This window comes from Polypterus senegalus, chromosome 10, assembly GCF_016835505.1.
Source record: "Polypterus senegalus isolate Bchr_013 chromosome 10, ASM1683550v1, whole genome shotgun sequence".
Classification (NCBI taxonomy): Eukaryota; Metazoa; Chordata; class Cladistia; order Polypteriformes; family Polypteridae; genus Polypterus; species Polypterus senegalus.
This window is the reverse complement of record NC_053163.1, coordinates 132232654-132256646: the sequence shown is the minus strand read 5'-3', so window position 1 is coordinate 132256646 and position 23993 is coordinate 132232654. Positions and strand designations below refer to the sequence as shown.

The following is a 23993-nucleotide window of genomic DNA, read 5'->3' as shown; positions in this document are numbered from 1 at the left end:
CATGTTATGGCAGTGAGGGGTAATACAGCAGAGCAATTTCCACACTTGACTAATAGTATTTTATTTTTTTGTTTCTGCTTGGGTTGACACAGCATTACTATTTCACAGTATTCAAATGGTTAATAAATGTACAGCTGTGTGAAACTTGCATGCTCTCTCGATATTAAAAATGAGTTTTCTTCAGAAACTCAGATTTCACACCTGGAAATGGAAGATGTACGTCAGGTTCTTAAAAGTCTTAAGCTATTGATAATGACCTTTCACCACTAATGTTTTGAATCCTGTATCCTGCATCACACACCAACGGAATGTATGAAGTGCACATAAAACTACAAAACAGAGTCACTCATTCAAAGGTTAGTGAAACTATCACCATCTTTCAGTTCATGCAAAGCTAATAACTGTGGTTATTTAAAAAGAGATATAAAATTCATGAGGAACCTAACAAGTGACACGAGCCAGATGTACTTTTCCATTATATCTAACGTCACACACTTACTTGCACATTGGGGACAGCTTAAAGACTCTAGTGGAGGTAATTACTCACCGACGCACAAGGTGGCACTGTATGCTAACACCTCTTCTCTTCCTCCCTCTGCAGACTGGATGATTGACAACCTTACCACCTCTGACATCACTTCCAGTGTTTGGGCACCTGGACTCACCTCTTCCTGCCTGGTCTGCAATTAGTCATAAATGTCACCATCTTAGGCAGTCCAATTTCAGACTTGCATTTGCAAAGATATGTCTTTGCTGAAAAACACTGATTTATTGTCTTATTTACAATATGCAGAGTTGCCGTGTCACCCTTATCTGCCTTTATCCTCTTTTACACTAGTTTACTCACATTCTGATGGAATAATACAAATCATACATCATTTCAAGTGAACAGAAAAAACAGGATGAAAAAAGCTTTACAACAGAAAGGGAACAGTGCTAATCCCAGCCCATACTTAATTGTGAGCATCACTACAACTCTTAGCTACTTTCAACATATTTTTATTTATGAATTTACATACCTTTTAAGGACTCTCAAATATTATAGTTATTTTACCATAGACAAAGATTAACAACAAAGCTGAGAGAGATAACATGAGACATTCTTTCAGTTTTCAAAGTAATTACAGCAACAAGACAAGGACACATGCGGCAATGGCTGTTTTAAATATTTAACATTTCCGATACATAAGTTAATTTCAACATTTAGTAATAATTTATTCTAATTTAGTGCCTTCAGCTTCGTTGGACATCTGTAGCTTGCCATCTGGCACGTCTCACTCCAATTGTTTGGTCAACTCATAAGCATTCATTTTAAATTCAGCATCCGACATCCTGTACACATCAGTCTGGCTCAGTGACGGACTACATATTTAAAGGTAATCTAGTCAGAGAGCTACCACTTAGTGAATTCATACTGTAAGATGCTGTCTGTTTCTAGCTCACTTTTTGAGAAGTGTTACCATGCAGTACAAGGTCAGCTTAGTGGGAGAGGCCACCTTTTTTTCCAGTCCACAGCTCTCGTAGCTCCACTTTGCAGCCTAGGTCACGAAGTGCTGCCTTGGCTGCATCCTCACAGTCTCGATGTGTCACCATGGCCTGGCTTATCAGGGTTTCTCCTCCCAGGTCCAATATAGCGGAACTAAAATCCCGAGTTCGAGACACCAGATTCCGGAGCACCATACAGGCTTGCTTCTACAAATAAGATGATAGACAATTTGAAATTTGATATCTCTGATATTAGATCTGTGGCACCTAAGCTTATCTTATAACTTCAGGACTGGCAGAGGTTCATCTTCAAATTTCATCAGGACAATACAAACCAAGGCATTTTAGATTCAAGCAGACATTTTGGCGCCCCTTAGCCATATGTTTCATTCAGGCAAGTTTCAAATAATTTCATTATGTGGCAATAGCTATCTACATACAAAGTGACACAACACATTAATTTTCCACTACAGAGTTGTACAGATGCATCAGCTTACCTTGGTAGCAATAAGTAGAAGGCAAGGACCATCTACTGTATATTTGCGAAGCCAATCTGTTGCATAATCCTGCTTATTTACTCCATGCCAGTTTTGATAGGGAAATCAGGTCTTTATACTAGAGTCATGTGAAATTATAAGCACATCCTCTTTCAACTCTACAGTTTCACATATCAGAACATAGCTAAAAATCAATCTGCTATGAACCAAGCCCCAAAATCAGATAAATCTAACCTGAGCTATAAAGAGCATAAAACATGTGAAAAAGTAAATTCATCCTATTATTCAGTAGCTTGTAGAACTACCTTTAGCAGCAAAAATTTGAAGTAACCATTTCTTGTATGAGTTAATCCATCCATTTTCCAACCCGCTGAATCTGAACACAGGGCCATGGGTGTCTGCTAGAGCCAATCCCAGCCAACACAGGGCGCAAGGCAGGAACCAATCCCGGGCAGGACATCAACCCACCGCAGTGTATGAGTTAATTCATCTCTTAAATTGTGCTGGATATATTTTGGCCTGCTACTCATTAAAATACTGCTTCAGTTCATTGATGTTTGAGGGTAATTATATATGTCCAGGTTTATTATGATCTAAAAATTGTATTTAATTAAAACAGAGCTCTAAACTTTGACTTGACTGTTCCAGAATCTTGATTGTTTATTTTTACATTCATTTAGTTGCAGATTGTCCCATTGCCCGATTCGGTTATGTTAACGCTTTAGCTCAAGGACAGATGGTCTCAAGGACATTCTGGCACAAGGAAAGATTCCCGATGGACTCACAATGACTGAGAGTCACCCAGGTCTTCTTGACTGAAAATCAACCCTAAATCATCTCTTCTTTCATCAATGTGTGCTTGATGGGTTGTATAAAGTTCTTATAGCGATGGGCTGGGTTTGGTTTTCACCAAGCATTATATGCGGAATGGCCAAACAACTTCAGTTTGATCTCATTTGTTCAGAGAAGTTCCAGTTCCAGAAGTCCAATACTTTCCTCAGATGCAACCATGAAAACCTAGGTTTACCATATTAATAGAGACATGTAAATTCTTAAATGTAGCTTTGGGTATCTGGTTTGATCTTTGGGTGAATTTACTGGGACACACACTTCTATGAAAGTTCGCAATGCTGTCTTAAGATTTTCATTTGTAAATAATTCTTTTTTACAGCAGAATGCCAGACTTAACATGGCCTTGAAATGACCTTATAAGCCTTCCTTGACTGATGGATAGGAGCACCTGATTCTCTGAGATTATTACAGATATCCTTTTTTTGGCACAGTATTATCGCAAACCTGAATGTCCTAGACCAAAAAGTCAAAGGTTGTTCTTTTATAGTGATCTAATAGCATTTCCTGATCATCAACCCATCAAGTGCACTTGATCCTCAGTACCCGGCTCAAATCACCTTACTTTTTCAGACTTTTTTTGCATATTCCCTGTTTTATACTTAGATAAATCAAAATTCAGGGGACAATAGCATGTAGCAGGTTTTACTTTGAAATTATTTACTAATTGTAGGACATATTGAGGATTGTTTGTTATGTTCTTTTATAGAGAACATGTATGCTCTAAAGAGATGTTACATTAGCTCACAAACTCTTCTCTGCTCTGATATCCCACCCCTTGGAAATTATTTTACATGTAATACTTGCCTGCAAATTAGTTTCATTAGGGTGGGCCTTCATGGCTTGTAAGACAACTGGGACTCCCCCATTTTCCATGATAATTCTGCAGTTCTCTGGTTTCCTGAGAGCCAGCATTGACAAGGCAGCACAACCTTGCTCACAGACCTGTAGGAAGTAAACCTGTTTATTTCACTTCCATAGTGAGACATAAATACTCTAGATTTTGGACAAGTTCTTTTATTTTTTTATTCTTTAAAAAATCACTTTCCTCCAAGAAATTATAGTATAAGACTAAAGACATACAGTCCTATAGCTGTGTACCTGAGAGCTGCCTACATGCCGATTTAATGCTAGTATGGTTAGCTGAATTCCACCTGAAGCAGAAATGGCATCCTTGACATCATCATTGCCAGCAATAGCACGAAGTGCATTTAGCACTTGCTTGACAAGCTCCTATGAGAGAGTAAGAGAGTTTTTGAAAATGGTTTTAAACAACAGGAACTTATAAAAAATAAAAATAAAAAATCTTCAAATTATTATGATAACATTGTTACTACCTGATTATCAAGGCTGCCAGCCAGCAGGTTTAACATAAGATTTAAACCACCAAGGTCAACAATATCCTGGCAGTATTCATTCCGAACAGCCAGCCTTGACAATGTGGCACATAGTTCACTGAGCACACCCAGGTTCTCCAGGTGGGCTGCAAGACAAAAGTGAGACAATTTAATTATGAACACCCACCCTTTCTCCTTGGATGCTTTTTCAAACCTTAATATTCTGGCAAGTTAAGATGTCAAGCAAGCTTCATATTTATCAATTGTTTTCTTTCAGAATATTATACACACAACACTTTTGTAAAGAAGTAGAATCAATTCATTTTATTTAATAAGTAAAAACATGCATTAACATTTTTTCAGCTGGGTATGTATTGGAAAATCTTCAACTTGGTTTAAGCAAACAGCTAAAAAATGTTTAGGTGCGGTTTTAAAAGATGACTCCTTCACAAAGATCAACTAATTAAATGGACCAGAGCAATTCTGATACAATAGAGAATTAAAGAGATAAATCTGTTAAACAAATATTTGTATTACATGAAACTGCTTTAGGAAAATTGGTATATTTATTTAAAACAAACATTAAATAACCAACTTGTTGCACAAATATATGGAGTAAGCAAGTTTGAGAATGGAATGACCTTGCTTGGTTAGCCAATAATTTGTCATATGATCTCATAATAATAATTTCCTTAAATTTTCACCTTTAACAATATAACTTAGTAGTTTGTTTGAGATTACTATAACCCTTTCAGTAAAGACATGTTTCTGCCTTCAATCTTAACTACACTTCTGTTAATTTCTATGGGTGTCTTTGAGTAGGCGACTTTCTTTAGTTGAAAGAATTCTAAAAAATCATCTTTGTCAAATCCACTGACAGCCTGGATTAGGTCCATATGTAGTCACCTCTGCTCATAATTAAAGAGGTTTCATTTCCTTGGCTTATCAGATAAACATGCCATTTAGTCCTGGAATGTATATGGTTGCAGTTATGGACTCTGGAAGTCCAAATATCTGTGACTTATTTATAAGAGGACCCCTAACTAGCCTAATGACTGGTGTTTTTTTTTTCTTTCTGGAAAGGCATTTCTTTAATCCATGTAACAATACTTTGCACAATGAAAGCCTAGATTTTATATAGGAAGAAATGTGACATGTCATGTGACCGGCTATAATAACCTGTATGCAAAATGGCCACAGCCATGCAAAGATCAACAAAAAAGGTTGACTACCATATAACAGTAAGAAACAAAATGGCCGTTAACATAGAATAAGAAAAATTAAAAACTTCCTAGAAAAAATACAGATCAATGAGTATTTAGTATTTAGTAGTGGAACATTATTTTATCAGTGCTACTAGTATAGAGAGTGCCTATAAAGCCTTTCCTATGCCTCCACTTGGGAAATCTGTTCACTCTATCAAATTCTTGCTACCAGAATACAAACAGATGATCACATGTGAGACGAGCGGTCAAATGAAGGAACCACAAATCTTGTGATGACCAGCATGAAACCAGATGGTTGTGGCAAAGTGTCAGGACCATCATTGACTATAGGAACAAATCCCCCACACTGGCAAACGCAAATGCTACTGTAGCTGAGGAGCTGAACTTACTTAGTGCATGGATTGATGCGAATGGTAGCAATAGCAGCCTGCCAGATAAGACTGGCACACCTGATGAAACTACAGTATTATGAAACAGTATGTCTATCAATGTCAGCAAAGCAAAAAAGCATAATGGATTTCATCAGGGATAACGAGAGAAAAAAAAAAAAAAAGAACCGAAGTACACACCTCTGTTCATTAATGAAATTGCACTGGAGAGGAACGAGTGTTTCTAATACCTGGGAATCAACATCAGGAGTGACTTAACATGGTCCATGCTTCATTTCCCAAGTAATAAAAATAAGAAATAGTCATCTTGTCAGGCATTCCTCAAAATTGCAAAATAGTTATTGATTAGTTATATTATTTAACTATTGCCTATTATTTAACAATAATTATAACTTTACATATTTTATATCTGCTTTTAATTTATACTTTTAAAAATAAAAATATAAAAAATATAAAATTTTTAAATATAAAAATATAAAATGCTGCACACTGAGCTGCATTTCAATAAATACCCTTGAGTGTGTAAGTGTGACAAATAAATAAAATCTTGATTCTTAAGTGGTGTCCAAAACTGCACACAGGACTCCTGAGAGCATTACAGAGTCTCAGCATAATGTCCTTAAGTTCAACACTACAGGTTTTACATTTTATGTGCTTTTATTTGCTTCTTCACATTGCATAAATATTAAGAATTACATGTCAGTTTAGCAACAGTAATGTTATTGGTAATAGTTTTTCAGGGACTGCTTCATTTAGTTCAGAGTAACTCTAATATCCATCTTAATAAAAGGACAAGTGTCTGTGTATGTGTGGGTATCTCTGAATCTGTGTATTCATTAGGTTGATGGGGTTAGGAAAAAAAAAAATATTTAAATAGACAACACATGTAGATTAAGGGCAAAAAAATTCAAAAATCTAAAAAATTTCCAAAAAGGGTCTAAAAATAAGAACCTTGGTCTTAAAAGCCTATTCTGTTATCTGACATTACACACCAGCAACTGCAGTGTGGTAGCAACTTTTTTGCACCCACATGGGCCATGTGAACTTGGTTTATAGCTGAAATGCTAACGACTGATAACTATATGTGGTGGGCAATGAAAGAGTGAAAATAATGATTATTCAACATGTTGGGAAACCAAAGCCCTAACATGACTAGGAGGAATCTGTGAAAATGGGAACTCCGTCTGAAGAGGAAAAGGCCTCTGTGAGGGAAAATGGGATGCACATTGATTCATCATTATTATCACTCTTTCATCAGGTGCATATTATAGTACATGACCAAGTGAACAACACATGCATCAAATAAAAAATATTAGGTCAACGGTGATTGTTTAGTTTACAACCCGTGTTTGGTAGGTAGCACAGCTAGTAGTTAATATTCTTTTTGCCTACATGTTGCACTTGTCCATATTAAACTGCATATTCCAAGTATCTGCCTAATCATTAAGCTTGTCTAGATCTTTTTAAATGGCCTAGGCTGTGTGTCAGCATTTGCTATCCATTAAACTTTAGTGTGATCTAATGGTAGTGTTGTTTTAGATTAACAAATTTTAACAGTTTACTAGAATGATGGTACTTTGTATTGGACAAAGTATTCGAAATTTCCCCTGTGGGACAAATAAAGTGCTATCAATCTTTGCTTATAGTAGAGTGTGTTTGATGGCCGGGCATTATAATTCTCCTATTGAAAGGCATATTTTTTGAATAAATAAACAAAAAACTAAAACGAAACGAAAACTCAATTTTTTGTTTGTCTTCTTCAAGGTGTCTATTATTATTGTTGTTGGTAATATGTTTTGCCAACAATAAACATCCTATATGATTTATGACATGTGTCAAACTATTTAAATGAACTTTTATACTAACAATAGTCTCTCTCACCTGCTATTACATAGCACTAGTAGGGGTACACTGAACATTTTTTCCATTAAAATGACCGTCTTTGCCTTTGTATATGGCACAACTGTAAAGCACAAGGTTACCTATTGATAACCCACCACTGTCTTACCATGTGACCCTAAGAAAAGCATTTAACTTGCCAGAACCACAACTGCAAAACAATACGTTAACATATGTTTTATACCATACTTATATGTCTTTAGATGAGTTCAGTATGTAAAATGCTCAGTCCTTACTTCAGACTCACTCTATTTACTAAGCATGTCCCCCAGGAAATACGTGCTTCAAAAATAAAAATTATATGAGTATACTTCTGTATTTGGAAAGCACTCTTTGATGGAAGTCACTACAGTGAGGTAACATAACATTCTCAAACCAATTTAATCCATTTTAAGGCCATCAGGATTTTACGTACCTATGCTACCAGCAATATACACCAATATTCAACACAGACACGTACATTGTGTCGATTTAGAATTGCCAATTAACTAAACACACGTGTAAAAATTGGGCATCAAGAGAAAAATCAATGTGAATTTGGGGATGGTGTGGGTGTACACTCTTAAGAATGACTGGACATGGAATTCAAACCCAGAGGCAACATGCCTCAACTGCAGACACATACTATATAGAACTGTTGGTTAATACTGGTGTGGTAGGGCATTGCCAGCAGCAGCCAGGTTTCAATGCACTGTGTTTGCTTGTTATAGTGGTCTAAATGCTTGGCAATTGATGTTTGCTACAGTATCTCTTCAACATATTCAGTCTGTCTGAAAGCTGTTGTGATGTGTAAGCTGCTTTTGATAAAAACACCATCTAATAAACAAATGCTTCACTATAACTTTCATCAGACTGCAACATGAAAAACTTCTTTGTGGCCATGGCTAACTTTTTGCTTGCTTGGTCTTATTTTACTACCATATTACTCAGTAGTTTTCTTGGAGCAATGCCAGGATCTGCAGCCATGTGGCTGTAGTGCTGTGCTCTAAACTGTCAGACTCATAATTTGATCCTCACCAGCAACTCCCTGTGCACCCCAGGGTAAATCACTTCATTTGCTTGTGCTTATGTTATAGCAATATAGAATAACTGTACTGTTGTACTTGGATTTCTTGATCACTTGGGATAAAAGGATCTGTAAAATTAAATCATCTTGTGGAATGTAATTAGCTCTGCACTCTCACAGCTACAAAAACCTGTGACTACTTCTCAATCCAGGTACAGTCTATGTGGAATATGTTCATTGTTCTGTTGTTCATGTCAGTACTCTTCTTTCTTCTCACATCTAACCATGGCATATGCGGCAAACTGGTTCACTATGAAGAAGTGTGGGGGATGCCGAATATGCCCTGACAAGGACTTGTTCTCCACCTAGAATTGGTTACTGACTAGTACCTAATGCTGCTGTGACTGGCTCCTGCTCTTTGAGAAGTTGCTGCTAAGTCTTTTCTGCAAATTAATTAAAAAGAAACAGAATACAGTTTTCGTTACCAAAAATGTCACTTTGGATCAAAGTAATGCATGTATATAGCATTCAATATCCGTAATTATTATTAACAAAATTATACAATGAGGAAATTTCACAGTAAGAACAAATTTTAAATAAATTAAAGAGGAGCACAAGTTAAATTCAAAAACAGAAGGCACTATAAAGTAGAAAATTGTGGGTTCTACATCTACCATCATTATTTCCCTTCTGACATATCCTGTGTGTACCAAGTGTAGAAAAAAGACAATGAGTTCAAATTAAGCTGATTGTCAACTATATGGTTAACTACATCATTGGTATGGGAAGTTCCTTTTGTGGTGAAAAAGATGAAGTAGCTAGCAGTTCAATATTACCCAGTGTTGATTTCCTCAGTTCACTTGGCCAACTGTTTTTCCTCCAATTCTCTTGATCAACCTTTTGGTTAGACTTTTGAAAAGGCAATGTTCTTTAGACACTGGGCTTAGTACCTCTTTAACTGTGTTAGACTATTCTTACCATTAACTCACTGTTCTCTGAATTAGCCTACTGAATACTGCATAAAAGGGCTAATAAAAAAGCAGGAATCTTGACAATTATTTAAAAATCCTTAATGGTTAACTTGATAAAATTGGAAATTTTTAGTGGTGTTCAAACCAAAAACAGATCTTTGTTGTTGCCATTTTGACCCCACTTTGGAATCAGTTCAGAAATAAAAATACACAACTTGTGCATACCTCAAGAGTGAAATGACTTGCAATCATATTACCTTGTAGCTTCTTGCAATGGAATGAAGGAGTTAGAAATGGCCTATCCCAATTAGAAATCATGGAGAGAAGATGCCTATGCTAGCTGCACTGGCTGTGAGGAAGTAAAAATTAAGCCAAGTTTCAAACTGCACAGATGTATCTCTACTGTACACATGGCTAGTCTGCTGGATAATTTCAAAATTGAATTGTTTAGTTAGTGTTTCAAAATCTCTATATCGGCTTACTCAAATATGAAGCAGTAAAAGGCAAATTTAATGATATAGTGTAATGTGTTGATATAATTGTAGAAATGTGCAGTTAGTGGGGCTACTAAAACAGCATAGTTAATTTCCAACAACAAATCAGTAAACACTAAATTTGTGTCATTAGTTAGGTTTTTCAAGCCAAAGCAATGTTCATGAGCAATGCTCATTTGCCTAGGGGGGCAGGGGTGATCTTTTGGCCTTGAATACTCTATAGGTTTATTTCTTAAGTATCAATTTGGCAGGAGTTTTTATTTTTCTCTCATCTTTGATTATCAGACCACTGCATCAGTCACAGGCAGTGTAAACTTAATAATAATTAAGCTTATTTAGTTTTGGGTCTATTCCATTTTATGTAATTATTGATTTAGTAATTGTAATTTTTCTTGTACTTCTTGTAAAATGTTTTAAGCTATACCATTTGTCTGAAAATGTGCTAAATAAGTAAATGGTGGTGTTGCTACAGCAGTATAAAAATTAAAATGTGATAAATGTAGTGAAAGCACATACTACATATTTTTGAATGGTACGAAAGTGAATGAGACACAGTTCTCAGTTACAAGCAATTACTACAGCTAAGGTCAGTCAAGCTCAATCTATTTAGAAATAAGCAATTACTAAATCTGATAATTTATGTGACACTATAAAATAATAGAAGAAAGACTGTTTTATAAGGATTCTGAAGTAATAATAATCTTCAACTGACAAGTTTGATTTCACAAAGAATCAATCATCAAAAAAGCATCACTAATTTGTGACATTTAAAATTTGAATTTGACCTGTCCGTTATATATTTACAGGTATTATTAACCAGTTAATGTCTCCTTTATATACCAATGCAAATATAAATAGCACAATGGTAAATGTCAAACAAAACAAACAAAACTGATTTTAAAAGGGGAAAGCGGTTTTAAAGATTTTTTGCAAATTAAAACATCATAAACAATATTACTATTTGCTAAATAATGTGGACCTCCTACAATAATATTTGAATTTGTATTTTTAGTATTGATATTTATTTTTATGTTGAATAAACTTTGTACATGCACATGGTTGAATAAATCAGGTAGTCTATGATGATCGCATTCTCTATAAACCCTGTGCTGAATAAGCAAAATAAAATCCTTCCACGTGCTTGCTCATTACATTAGGAGGATGTCAGAGACTGGTAGGGAGTAACAGGAAATTCCTGCCTGAGGTTGTTTCTGCCAAAGTGGGCAATGCCAGCTATTACAGCCAAGAATGTACTTACTTTTCCACAAACTGAAGTTATCTGTTCATTTTTAATTAAGTGCATTTTTGTAAATAGACAATCACCTTTGTCTATAGATACTGTTTAAAATGAAGATAAAACCTTGATATGTCCACATATAACGAAAAAGGAAAAAAAAAACATTACTTTTACATGACTGTTTATCTATATCAAGTAGGATCTCTTCCAGTTTTATTTATTCATTTGTACAATATCCTTTTTATCAGATCTGTGGAGAGGGACAATATTTAAACAGATTGTTTAAGTAAGTTTAAAATGGTTACTGCCAATGTTAGCCTTGTGGAATTAGGCAAGCAGAAGGACAAAACAAATTCAGTTTCCTAATAATGAAACAAAAATACATAGGATTTCAATTTGCCCTTATACTGTATATACAGAAACCATGGATCCCAATTCCTCCAATTCTTGACTGGCTAATTTTTTCCTCACGCTGTTGACTACTGCACTACTAGGTGAGCTCCCTGAACTAAGTACTCTTACACAATAACTTCAGAGAAGAGTATCGGCAAATCAAATAAGTGAAACAGCAGAAAATAAAGCAGACACATGTTTGTAGATTTCTCTTTAGACTGAAAATAAATAGTCTCATAGAGAGCTAACTCTTTTCCCCAAAATGTACAACAGACAAATAAATATAGATGAGAGCCGAGTAGTTAATTAATATCCTTCCTACCTTTTGCTGCATCAGTGATGACCTTTAGTCCATTGTGTTCTAGCACAATCATTCTGGCGTGCTCATGAGCATGCCCAAAAGGAACTCGAACATCATCATCAAAGGTCATGACTCGAAGAGCTGCACAGGCCTCCTTAACCAGTTCAGTTTCCTCAAGATTCTGCTTGATAACCTTTGTCAGCAAAGACAAGATGCCATCTTTGACGAGATCTTGTCGGTTTTGCTCATGTTTTACACAGCAGTGACGCAGAATACGGACCACTACAAGAGTCTGTGCCAACTCTTCTCTCTTATCTTGAAGAAGTGATATCAACAGCTCTTTCCCTTCCGAGTCCAGAAGATCTGGCTGCCCTTCTGTAAGGGCAGATAAAGCTGTTAGAGCACACAACAGTTTTTTTTTATCCCCTTGCCATAAATTACAGATTGAAAGAATTACGGGATATGCTCCTTTCTGGGCTGCCAAATAGCGATTAGCAAAGTCCAACTTGCACTGTTCAGTGAATGTTGCAAGAGAATCTGCCATTTGATCAACTAAAGAAGACTCAGTAGACTTCTGAAGTGTTTCAAGAGCCTAGTGAAAATAGAAAAATATACATGAAGTGTGGATTCCAGAAGCAAGATGTGAAACAAGAGGAAATCATTGAAAAATAGGACAATAGCATATTAAACATGCACATTTAGACCAGGCCTCAGACACTGCCCAGAGTGACAGAAATAGAAGGGTAGAGCATACCAAAGACACAGTTCAATCCATTGAAATTTCATTAATCTCACCAATAATTACTTGATAGCCCTGTTTTCTATACAATAGATATGATATAAAAACAATACAGTTGTGCTTGAAAGTTTGTGAACCTTTTAAAATTTTCTATATTTCTGCATAAATATGACCTAAAACATCATCAGATTTTCACTCAAGTCCTAAAAGTAGATAAAGAGAAACCAGTTAAACAAATCAGACAAAAATAAATGACCAAGTATAATATTTATTGAGGAAAATGATCGAATATTACATATTTGTGAGTACCAAAAGTATGTGAACCTCTGGGATTAGCAGTTAGTTTGAAGGTGAAATTCAGGTCAGGTGTTTTCAATCAATGGGATGACAAGCAGGTGTGAGTGGGCACCCTGTGTTATTTAAAGAACAGGGATCTATCAAAGTCTGCTCTTCACAACACATGTTTGTGGAAGTGTATCATGGCATGAACAAAGGAGATTTCTGAGAACTTAATAAAAAAGAGTTGTTGATGCTCATCAGGCTGGAAAAGGTTACAAAACCACCTCTAAAGAGTTTGGACTCCAACAATCCACAGTCAGACAGATTGTGTACAAATGGAGGAAATTCAAGACCATTGTTACCCTCCCCAGGAGTGGTCGACCAACAAAGATCACTCCAAGAGCAAGGCATGTAATAGTCAGCAAGGTTACAAAGGACCCCAGGGTAACTTCTAAGCAACTGAAGGCCTCTCTCACATTGGCTAATGTTCATGTTCATGAGTACACCATCAGGAGAACACTGAACAACAATGGTGTGCATGACAGGGTTGCAAGGAGAAAGCCACTGCTCTCCAAAAAAAAAACATTGCTGCTCGTCTGCTGTTTGCTAAAGATCACATGGACAAACCAGAAGGCTATTGGAAGAATGTTTTGTGGATGGATGAGACCAAAATAGAACTTTTTGGTTCAAATGAAAAGAGTTATGTTTGGAGAAAGGAAAACACTGCATTCCAGCATAAGAACCTTATCCCATCTGTGAAACATGGTGGTGGTAGTATCATGGTTTAGGCCTGTTTTGCTGCATCTGGGCCAGGATAGCTTGCCTTCATTGATGGAACAATGAATTCTGAATTATATCAGAGAATTCTAAAGGAAAATGTCAGGACATCTGTCCATGAACTGAATCTCAAGAGAAGGTGGGTCATGCAGCAAGACAACAACCCTAAGCACACAAGTTGTTCTACCAAAGAATGGTTAAAGAAGAATAAAGTTAATGTTTTGGAATGGCCAAGTCAAAGTCCTGACTTTAATCCAATCGAAATGTCGCGGAAGGACCTGAAGCGAGTAGTTAATGTGAAGAAACCCACCAACATCCCAGAGTTGAAGCTGTTCTGTACAGAGGAATGGGCTAAAATTCCTCCAAGCCGGTGTGCAGGAATGATCAAAAGTTTCCGGAAAAATTTTTTTGCCGTTATTGCTGCAAAGGGGGATCACACCAGATACTGAAAGCAAAGGTTCACATACATTTGCCACTCACAAATATGTAATACTAGCAAAATACCCGCGCTTCAAAGCGGCGAACTACTGCCTTAAAATTTTTATTAAAAAGAAAATTAAACCTTTTTAAACTGAGGGAAAATATACCAATAATTATTTGTTAAGAATCTCTTTGTATACTACATTGTCAGTTCGGCCCTCCGGTTGTATTATGACCAAGCTGTGTGCTGAGCTTACTCTTGAGCATGCAATGTACAGTTGGCCATGTAAAAAGTTGCTGCTGTCATAATCGGTTTGAGTTTCATGGTTTGTTTCAATTACGACAGCATTTGCAGGACTTGTGTTGAAGTGACATTCGGCATCTGTCAAGAGTTATAATCATACAACCGGTTTCATCGATAACTTCATATCCAGCTTTTGAGAGTTTAAACATTCATAAACATCAAAGTGTCCACACTGAAATCGTTACCTGTGAATCTAGGATGTTTAAGAGGCATTGGCGGTTGTTGAAAGGTGTAAAATATTTGGCCATTTCGGTACACTTGAGAGCGACAACTGAACAATTCAGCGGCAGCCATCAACTCACATGCAGAACCGTAGGTGAAGGGCTTAAGCATTTCACTCTCTATAGTGCTCCTGTGTAGTATAATTATCTCCTGTACCATCATCAGTACAATACATTAGACACAATGTTCCTCCGGATATCAAGAGTGAGCCTGATATGGCCGTGCAATATGTAACAAAGAGAATGGAAAAGGCAGGTGCCATCTCCGGGCATGGAAACCACTTGGTAAGTGACAGTTCTTTGATCGATGGTGATCACCTCGATAGACACGTTAATGGGGGTACGGTTGGGATAATAAAGGAAATGGGCACCTGAACAATGTAAAGTAAGTCTAAAATACCTACACAATAACTATAATCGTAATAAACGAACGATAAAACAGCGGAGAAGCCATGGATTAAATAAAAAGGCTGCATTTATCAGCAGGGAGACGTGAATCCCGTGGCAAAGCAAGGAAGGGAATGTAAAGACCAGAGCAACGGAAGGCCTTATATAGGCAGGCAGCCAACAACGTGGGAGATTTGGGATGGGGGACCCAACACCGCCTCATACGGCGACCGAGCTGCAGGCTATGGACGTATATATGTACGTAAGTAGGATTCAGTTAGCGTTGGGAACCCGTGTACCAAATTTCTTGAAGATGGGCCCATAAGTAACAAATACTGTTGAAAAGTTCAATATGGGGGCCGACAGTGCCATCATACCACCGAACTAAGTACGTACATTGGTTTCGGTTAGCTCAGGGAAGCCGCCTACCAAATTTCGAGAAGATGGGGCCATAAATAAGAAAGTTCAACATGGCATACGTTGTTGACCGTTATGATCATTACGCATAGAATTTCGAAATGAAACCTGCTAAACTTTTGTAAGTAAGCTGTAAGGAATGAGCCTGCCAAATTTTAGCCTTCTACCTACACGGGAAGTTGGAGAATTAGTGATGTTGGAAAGTTCAATATGGCGGCTGACAGTGGCGTCATACCACCGAAATAAGTACGTACATTGGTTTCGGTTAGCTCAGGGAAGCCACCTACCAAATTTCATGAAGATGGGGCCGTAAGTAAGAAAGTTCAACATGGCGGACGTTGTTGACCGTTACGCGTAGAATTTTGAAATGAAACCTGCTTAACTGTTGTAAGTAAGCTGTAAGGAATGAGCCTGCCAAATTTCAACCTTCTACCTACACGGGAAGTTGGAGAATTAGTGACGTTAGAAAGTTCAATATGGCGGCCGACAGTGGTGTCATACCAACGAATAAGTACAGACATCAGTTTCCGTTAAAAGTTCAATATGGCGACCGACAGAGGCATCATACCCCCGAAATAAGTACCAAATTTCAGCCTTCTACCTACACGGGAAGTTGGAGAATTAGTGACATTTGGAAAATTAAATATGGCGGCCGACAGTGGCATCATACCACCAAAATAAGCACGTACATCGGTTTTGGTTAGCGCAGGGAAGCCACCTACCAAATTTCGCGAAGATGGGGTCAGCCTTCTACCTACGGGAAGTTTGAAAATTGGTGGCGTTGGAAAGTTCAATATGGCGGCCGACAGTGGCGTCATACCATCGAAATAAGTACAGCGGTTTCAGTTAGCGCAGGGAAGCCGCCTACCAAATTTCGTGAAGATGGGGCCATAAATAAGAAAGTTCAACATGATGAACGTTGTTGACCGTTATGACCGTTACGTGTAGAATTTCGAAATGAAACCTGCTTAACTTTTGTAAGTATGCTGTAAGGAATAAGCCTGCCAAATTTCAGCTTTCTACCTACATGGGAAGTTGAAGAATTAGTGATGAGTGAGTGAGTCAGTCAGTCAGTCAGTCATTCAGTGAAGGCTTTGCCTTTTATTATTATAGATTCGATCATTTTCCTTAATAAATAAATGACCAAGTAGTGACCAAATGTTTGTCTCATTTGTTTAACTGGCTTCTCTTTATCTACTTTTAGAACTTGAGTGAAAATCTGATGATGTTTTAGGTCATATTAATGCAGAAATATAGAAAATTCTAAAAGGTTCACAAACTTTCAAGCACAACTGTATTTGAGGATGGCATGGTGGCACAGTAGTTTGTGTTGCTGCCATCCACATTCTTTGTGGAGGTGACACATTCTCCCTATGTCTGTGTGAATTTCTCTCAGAATAATCCAGGTTTTACTTCCCCAAAGACGTACATGATAGGTAAAATGATATAGCATGAATGGGTGTGCAGAAGAATGGGATCTGTGATGCCCCATTTATTAATTTTTACTTTGCCTTAAATGCTGCAGGGTAAGACTTGGTCTCTCTGGGACACTGAATTGGACTACATAAGAATGTATCTGTGTGGTTAAATGATAAGTAGTTAAAAGAAATCTGAATTTACCTCTAAAACCAGGTGACTTTGTCTTTCCTCATCATTTTCATAACTGTTTCTTACAACTGTCTTCACAATATTATGGAGATCCACACCTGCAAATAAGGAAAGAACAACCGACCAGGCCTTAAAACATCAGACGGGAACTGGTGAATAAGAAAGAGATAGGAAGAGAGCCTACCTTGAGACACAAACTGCTCTATCGCCTCCCTCAGAGCCTCCTCCGGCTCCATCTCAAAGTCAATTATATTCTCTCTGACAGCCGCATCAAATGTCTCCTGTGTGATCTGTTTGCATGTCATTTTGGATGCAGTTTTACAGGCCCTGCAATCAAAAGGAAGGTTGTTATATAGTGACATCTTCTGGAGATTCTGAATCACAAACACAATGTGCAAAACAAAAATTTGCAGTAGCTAGAAAAGTAATATTTTATAGCCAATCATGTCAAGTGTATTAGTATTTGGTTTTATAAATACTGTTCCTCTGATTGAAGAAGGCCATCATTTTGTGTGTACTGTACAAGATAAAAACTAAGGGTAGCTGATTTAGAATGCAAGATAGGTATAGAAAAAGAGAACAAAAAGACATAATAGCAGCAGAAATTAAGTCTGGATATCAAGCAGTTGAGCCAAGAGACCCCTATCACATTTAGGTTTAAGTTTTTTCCTTGTCCATTGCTCTTACAAAGGTAGAAACAAACTACCTACCAGAACAAAAAATATAATTTAAGAAACAGTTTACTCACAAAGCAAGACTATGAAACAGTTGTCAGAAAATTCAACCCCAATAGACTCTCACGGGATGGCTAGAGGCTTCCAAGAAAAGATGCCAAAAGGAAACCTGATCTATCAAACAGAGCTGTCCTCACTTCAGCTGAATATGCCCCGACCAAAAAAAAAAAGAATCATTGCCGAGACACCTCTATATGTTGATTTATTCTATAACAGACCACATTCTCAGCATCAGGATTAACAACCACCACTTTTAATTAAGCTATCACAAAATGAGAGAAACTAGTACTACCTCTCCGACCTCGTGGCTAAGGTATTGGATTGTAAACTATAATGTTGCTACCACAACCATCACCATACAACAGACATAGCATCAACTAACATGTCAGTGCTCCAATTATAAAAACAAGGAGACAATTTTAACTGCAGTTTAAGTAAGTTTGAATAATTTGTGCTGTAACACTAAGTATGATTTATTTCTTATTAAATAGCATAGTTCTCATTTACAAGCTATGGGCACATATTTAAAAGTATAATAAAAACTGACATTAAATAAAAACTTTAAAATATTACAACATCAGAACAATCTAGAAGAGAACAGGCCATTCAGCCCAACAAAACTTGCCAGTCCTGTACACTTAATTCTTCCAAAAAAACATCAAATCAAGTTTTAAAGGTCCTTAAAGTTCTACTGTCTGCCAAACTACTTGGTAACTCATTCTATGTATCCATGGTTCTCTGTGTAAAGAAAACTTCTTAATGTTTGTGTGAAATTTATCATTAACAAGTCCCCAACTGTGTCCTTGTATTTTTGCTGAATTCATTTTAAATTAACAGTACAGATCCACTGAACTAATTCCCTTCATAATTTTAAATGCTTCAGTCACGTCTCCTCTTAATCTTCTTTTGCTTAAACTGAAAAGGCTCAGATCTTATAGTGTTTCCTCATCCCTCTTCCCCTGTAGCCCTGGTTCAGCCTCGTTGCTCTTCTCTGGACTTTTCCAGTGCTGCTTTGTCCTTTTTGTAGCCTGGAGACCAAAACATTACACAGGACTCCAGATGAGGTCTCACCAGTGTGTCATAAAGCTTGAGCAGAACCGCCTTGGACTTGTATTCTATACATCAGGGCGCTATTTAACCTGACATTCTGGTAGCCTTCTTAATAGTTTCAGAACACTTTTTGGCAGTTGACAGTGTAGAGTCCACTACGACTCCTAAATTCTTCTCATAAGGGGTACTTTCAATTTTCAGACCTCCCAATGCATATTGAAACCTAACATTTTTACTTCCTAAAAATATACTAAACAAAATTATAGTTCAAACTTTACAAATCTGTAGTTTCTTCATAGGTAATGCAAAAACAGTCATGCTTTAACAACACCATGATGAGTTCATGTTAGCCATGTTAGACTGGATGAGTTTGCTGTTTTGTGTTTGGCTTATGCTAACTGTGTACCAGGGTATGGTGTTGTTGAAAACCAGTGCCTTTAATGCATGCTTTGCTTTAGTGTCGATGAGGAGGGAAGGGGAACTGCAACTCAATCCGATTTATTCATGTCTGGCAATCTTCACCCGCGCACAGGCTCAGGAGGTGCTAAACTATTTATACAACTATAAATGCACTAATAATAAATCCTTAAACCATACAGCATTTATAAATATATATTCACTTATTGAGTTAAACAAAAATGAAAAACAGAATGGAATACTATGGCAAACATAAATAAATCATGGCAATATAAAGTACTAATAAATTGATAATTGAAAATTGCCAAGTTGACAACAGACAATATGAAAGCAAAACTTTTATTTAACTGAATTCATAAAGAATATACTCCTCTGGTGGGTCTGCAGTATTCTTATGTTGTTAGAATAAAAGAACTAGGGTGGAATAAACACACTCAACATTATACATGAATGGTTAGGTTGCAAGTGTAGTACAAATCTAATGTTTTACAGTAAATTTCAAACGAATAATTACGGTCAAGAAGGGGAACCACAGCCTATTCTTTTTGAGACAGTTAAAGAAATTCAGAGCCTTAAAGAAAACAGAGGAAGTAAGTCCCTTTCTACAGGTGTGCTACTGAAGGTGGTTTGCACCCCCTCTGTCACTAAGTGGTATTGCAATACCTGTACCAAGTAGAACAACCATCCAAAGACAGTAGTACTGTGCACCACAATAAAAATCATAAAATGCAGTCTCCACTCTGTGGAGGGGAGGGGATTACATAAGAAGAGCTACAATTCCTATACCATTTACCAATTTGTTATGTAAATATCCTAGATGTAATGCTGAAAGTCTACACCAAAGCTCAAAGTCTGCTTCATTTCATTACTGACATGCCTGGTTAGAGGCCATACTAATACCAATTGTGTCACTGTTCGAATATTTAGGGACTGCATATGTGCTCTGGGATTTGCTCTTGATATATTTGAGATAAGTTTCATTGGCAGTGTTCATGAATTGGACAAAGCAAGTTTGAAGATGGATTCTTAAACAATGAAGAAAGTATAGGAGGAGGAGGTTAGGAGCATGTGCTGATACAGAGCATTGCCACACCCACCACATGACAAGCCAACTCAGTATGCCCAGATTAGGACCCGAGTGCAGCCATGCAACGGGTGACACCCTCAGCACCACACTAGTTCAGATGGAATGGAATAGTGTGAGGTTTTATATGGTGGCCGGAGTGCCAATTCTGCCACCAACCGCCAGGTTTTTCCCTGCAGGCTGGAGGGCCTGCTTGCAGGGTAAGATGCAGATAAAAGAAATAGGAAATGTTCAGGGTTTTGGTGAAATACAAAGGACTGATGCTGGGTCTGTAATTGGTGATGTTAAAGTTTTCTGTTGACCCTGTGGTCTTGTTTCAAGTTCAGGGGACTACGGAGTCAAAGGTAACAAACGTTAGGAGACACTGCACTTTTCTTTCTCATCTTAATTTTGCCTCACTGAAATTGCATTCTTATTCTTATTTGAAGCTAACTGTATGCCTCACATACATGCAATACATTTATTATCACTATGTACAGGTGCCGGTCATAAAATTAGAATATCATGACAAAGTTGATTTATTTCAGTAATTCCATTTAAAAAGTGAAACTTGTATATTAGATTCATTCATTACACACAGACTGATGTATTTCAAATGTTTATTTATTTTAATTTTGATGATTATAACTGACAACTAATATAAGTCCCAAATTCAGTATCTTGGAAAATTAGAATATCAATTAAGACCAATGCAAAAAAAGGATTTTTAGAAATGTTGGCCAACTGAAAGGTATGAACATGAAAAGTATGAGCATGTACAGCACTCAATATTTAGTTGGGGCTCCTTTGGCCTGGATTACTGCAGCAATGCGGTGTGGCATGGAGTCGATCAGTCTGTTGGCACTGCTCAGGTGTTATGAGAGCCCATGTTGCTCTGATAGTGGCCTTCAGCTCTTCTGAATTGTTGGGTCTGGCGTATTGCATCTTCCTCTTCACAATACCCCATAGATTTTCTATGGGGTTAAGGTCAGGCGAGTTTGCTGGCCAATCAAAAACAGGGATACCATGGTACTTAAACCAGGTACTGGTAGCAGGTGCCAGGTCCTGTTGGAAAATGAAATCTGCATCTCCATAAAGTTCGTCAGCAGCAGGAAGCATGAAGTGCTCTAAAACTTCCTGGTAGACGGCTGCATTGACCTTGGACCTCAGAAAACACAATGGACCAACACCAGCAGATGACATGGCACCCCAAACCATCACTGACTGTGGAAACTTTACACTGGACCTCAAGCAACGTGGATTCTGTGCCTCTCCTCTCTTCCTCCAGACTCTGGGACCTTGATTTCCAAAGGAAATGCAAAATTTACTTTCATCAGAGAACATAACTTTGGACCACTCAGCAGCAGTCCAGTCCTTTTTGTCTTTAGCCCAGGTGAGGCGCTTCTGACGCTGTCTCTTGTTCAAGAGTGGCTTGACACAAGGAGTGCGACAGCTCAAACCCATGTCTTGCATACGTCTGTGTGTGGTGGTTCTTGAAGCACTGACTCCAGCTGCAGTCCACTCTTTGTGAATCTTCCCCACAGTTTTGTTTCACAATCCTCTCCAGGGTGCGATTATCCCTATTGCTGGTACACTTTTTTCTACCACATCTTGTCCTTCCCTTCGCCTCTCTATTAATGTGCTTGGACACAGAGCTCTGTGAACAGCCAGCCTCTTTAGCAATGACCTTTTGTGTCTTGCCCTCCTTGTGCAAGGTGTCAATGGTTGTCTTTTGGACAACTGTCAAGTCAGCAGTCTTCCCCATGATTGTGTAGCCTACAGAACTAGACTGAGAGACCATTTAAAGGCTTTTGCAGGTGTTTTGAGTTAATTAGCTGATTAGAGTGTGGCACCAGGTGTCTTCAATATTGAACCTTTTCACAATATTCTAATTTTCTGAGATACTGAATTTGGGACTTTCATTAGTTGTCAGTTATAATCATCAAAATTAAAATAAACATTTGAAATACATCAGTCTGTGTGTAATGAATGAATCTAATATACAAGTTTCACTTTTTGAATGGAATTACTGAAATAAATCAACTTTGTCATGATATTCTAATTTTATGACCGGCACCTGTATTATTCTGACACTGCAATGTGAATTGCAAGGAACAGTACTTCAGTGGTTAGCGTTGCTGCTTTGAAGATTCAGTGTGATGGTGTTAAGATGGTGTCCATGAGGAGTCTGCACATTTTCTTGGCGACGTTTTTTTTTTTTTCTTCTGCCTTCCCCCAAGATGTGCAGGTAAGTTGGCATCCCAAATGAGCCCCTATTTGAGTGTGACTGGGACATATAAAAGTATGAATTGGGGATGGGGGGTTGATTTTTGCATTGCTGCGAGTGAGCCGAGAGAGTATCCAGCCCCCTGAAATGCTGAAATATGACAGTTTAAAAATAGTTGTTATACAATATGACTCCCCCCACCTTTTTTTTTTTACCCACTGATACCAGGATCAGTATGTTGGCTCAAGATTTATAGTTCTTGAGTCCAGGGTTCCAAGACACTGTTTGAAGTTTGTCTGATCTCCCTGGATTTTTCTTAATGTACTATGATTTCCCTCCCAATTGGCAACACAAACGTTTCTCGGTGTGACTGAACACGAGTGGGTGGGTGTCTTGTAACAGCTGACCACCGTATCCAGGGTTGGTGCTGGGCTTATGCACGGAGCTACTACAATAAGGAAATATGTATGTATGTGGTCTGTGTGAAAGGTCCCATAAAAACTAATTGAAATTAAAATTAATTTAGTTTACAATATTAAAGTACAATTGTTTTAACTTAAGCACTTCGGAGATTACTTTAGGAATACATTGATTATATCATTTACCGTTTAGCGTTTCGATAATGTTCAACCACTTGTCAATCGCAAATTGCTTTGGATAAAAAGTAAACAACATAATGTTTCACATTTGGCCAATATTTCAATTGCAGTACCCTTTAAAGCCTTTGCGGTAAGCGATATGGCGCTAGAAACGTATTGTTCTTAGTATGTGTGGTAAAATGTATATCTTTGCATTAAACTATACATTTACAATCAAATGAAACTATTCGATTTATGTTAGTTTTTTATGGTAGAAATATAAAAACATCTTTATAGTAACATTTAATTCACTAACCAGCTATTGTTCGCTTCCCAAGTTCATAATTTACTGACAATGGACTGAAAATCCTAGCCTCGCCACATCTTGTTGTAAATCACGAGTTTTCGTACAACCGTGTGGAAACTGTATATATCAACAGTATCTTCGACAATATTAACCGACGACATGCATCTGGTATAGGACAATATTTTCGGAATGCACTTGGTTATCAGAATTGGAATAAGAAAAACTAACTCACCTCAACCCTCAAAATCGCGTAGAATCACACAAAGAAAGTAGAGTACGCTACGACATCAACCCATCACAAGAACTCCAAAAATACGTAAATCATTTCGAGAATCTCTGTTTCCGAGTCTCGGCTGGCCCCCAAAACCGTACAGAAAGGTT

At 37.5% G+C, this 23993-nt stretch overlaps 1 protein-coding gene across 2 annotated transcripts; it reads right to left on the bottom strand.

The window, feature by feature from the left end:
• Positions 1-985: 985 nt before the first annotated feature.
• armc6 (armadillo repeat containing 6) lies at positions 986-23988 on the bottom strand. Of its 2 annotated transcripts, none has more exons than XM_039766683.1 (8): positions 23845-23988; positions 17421-17563; positions 17249-17334; positions 12106-12676; positions 4169-4314; positions 3933-4064; positions 3639-3776; positions 986-1692 (listed from the first exon to the last, which is right to left on the bottom strand). In XM_039766683.1, the coding sequence occupies exons 2-8, from the start codon at positions 17539-17541 to the stop codon at positions 1480-1482; spliced, it is 1407 nt and encodes a 468-aa protein (XP_039622617.1). In that variant the 5' UTR covers positions 17542-17563; positions 23845-23988; the 3' UTR covers positions 986-1479. The 2 variants fall into 2 exon arrangements, with proteins under 2 accessions (XP_039622617.1, XP_039622618.1); XM_039766684.1 differs by lacking the exon at positions 23845-23988 and adding an exon at positions 23622-23751.
• Between the last annotated feature and the right edge of the window lie 5 nt (positions 23989-23993).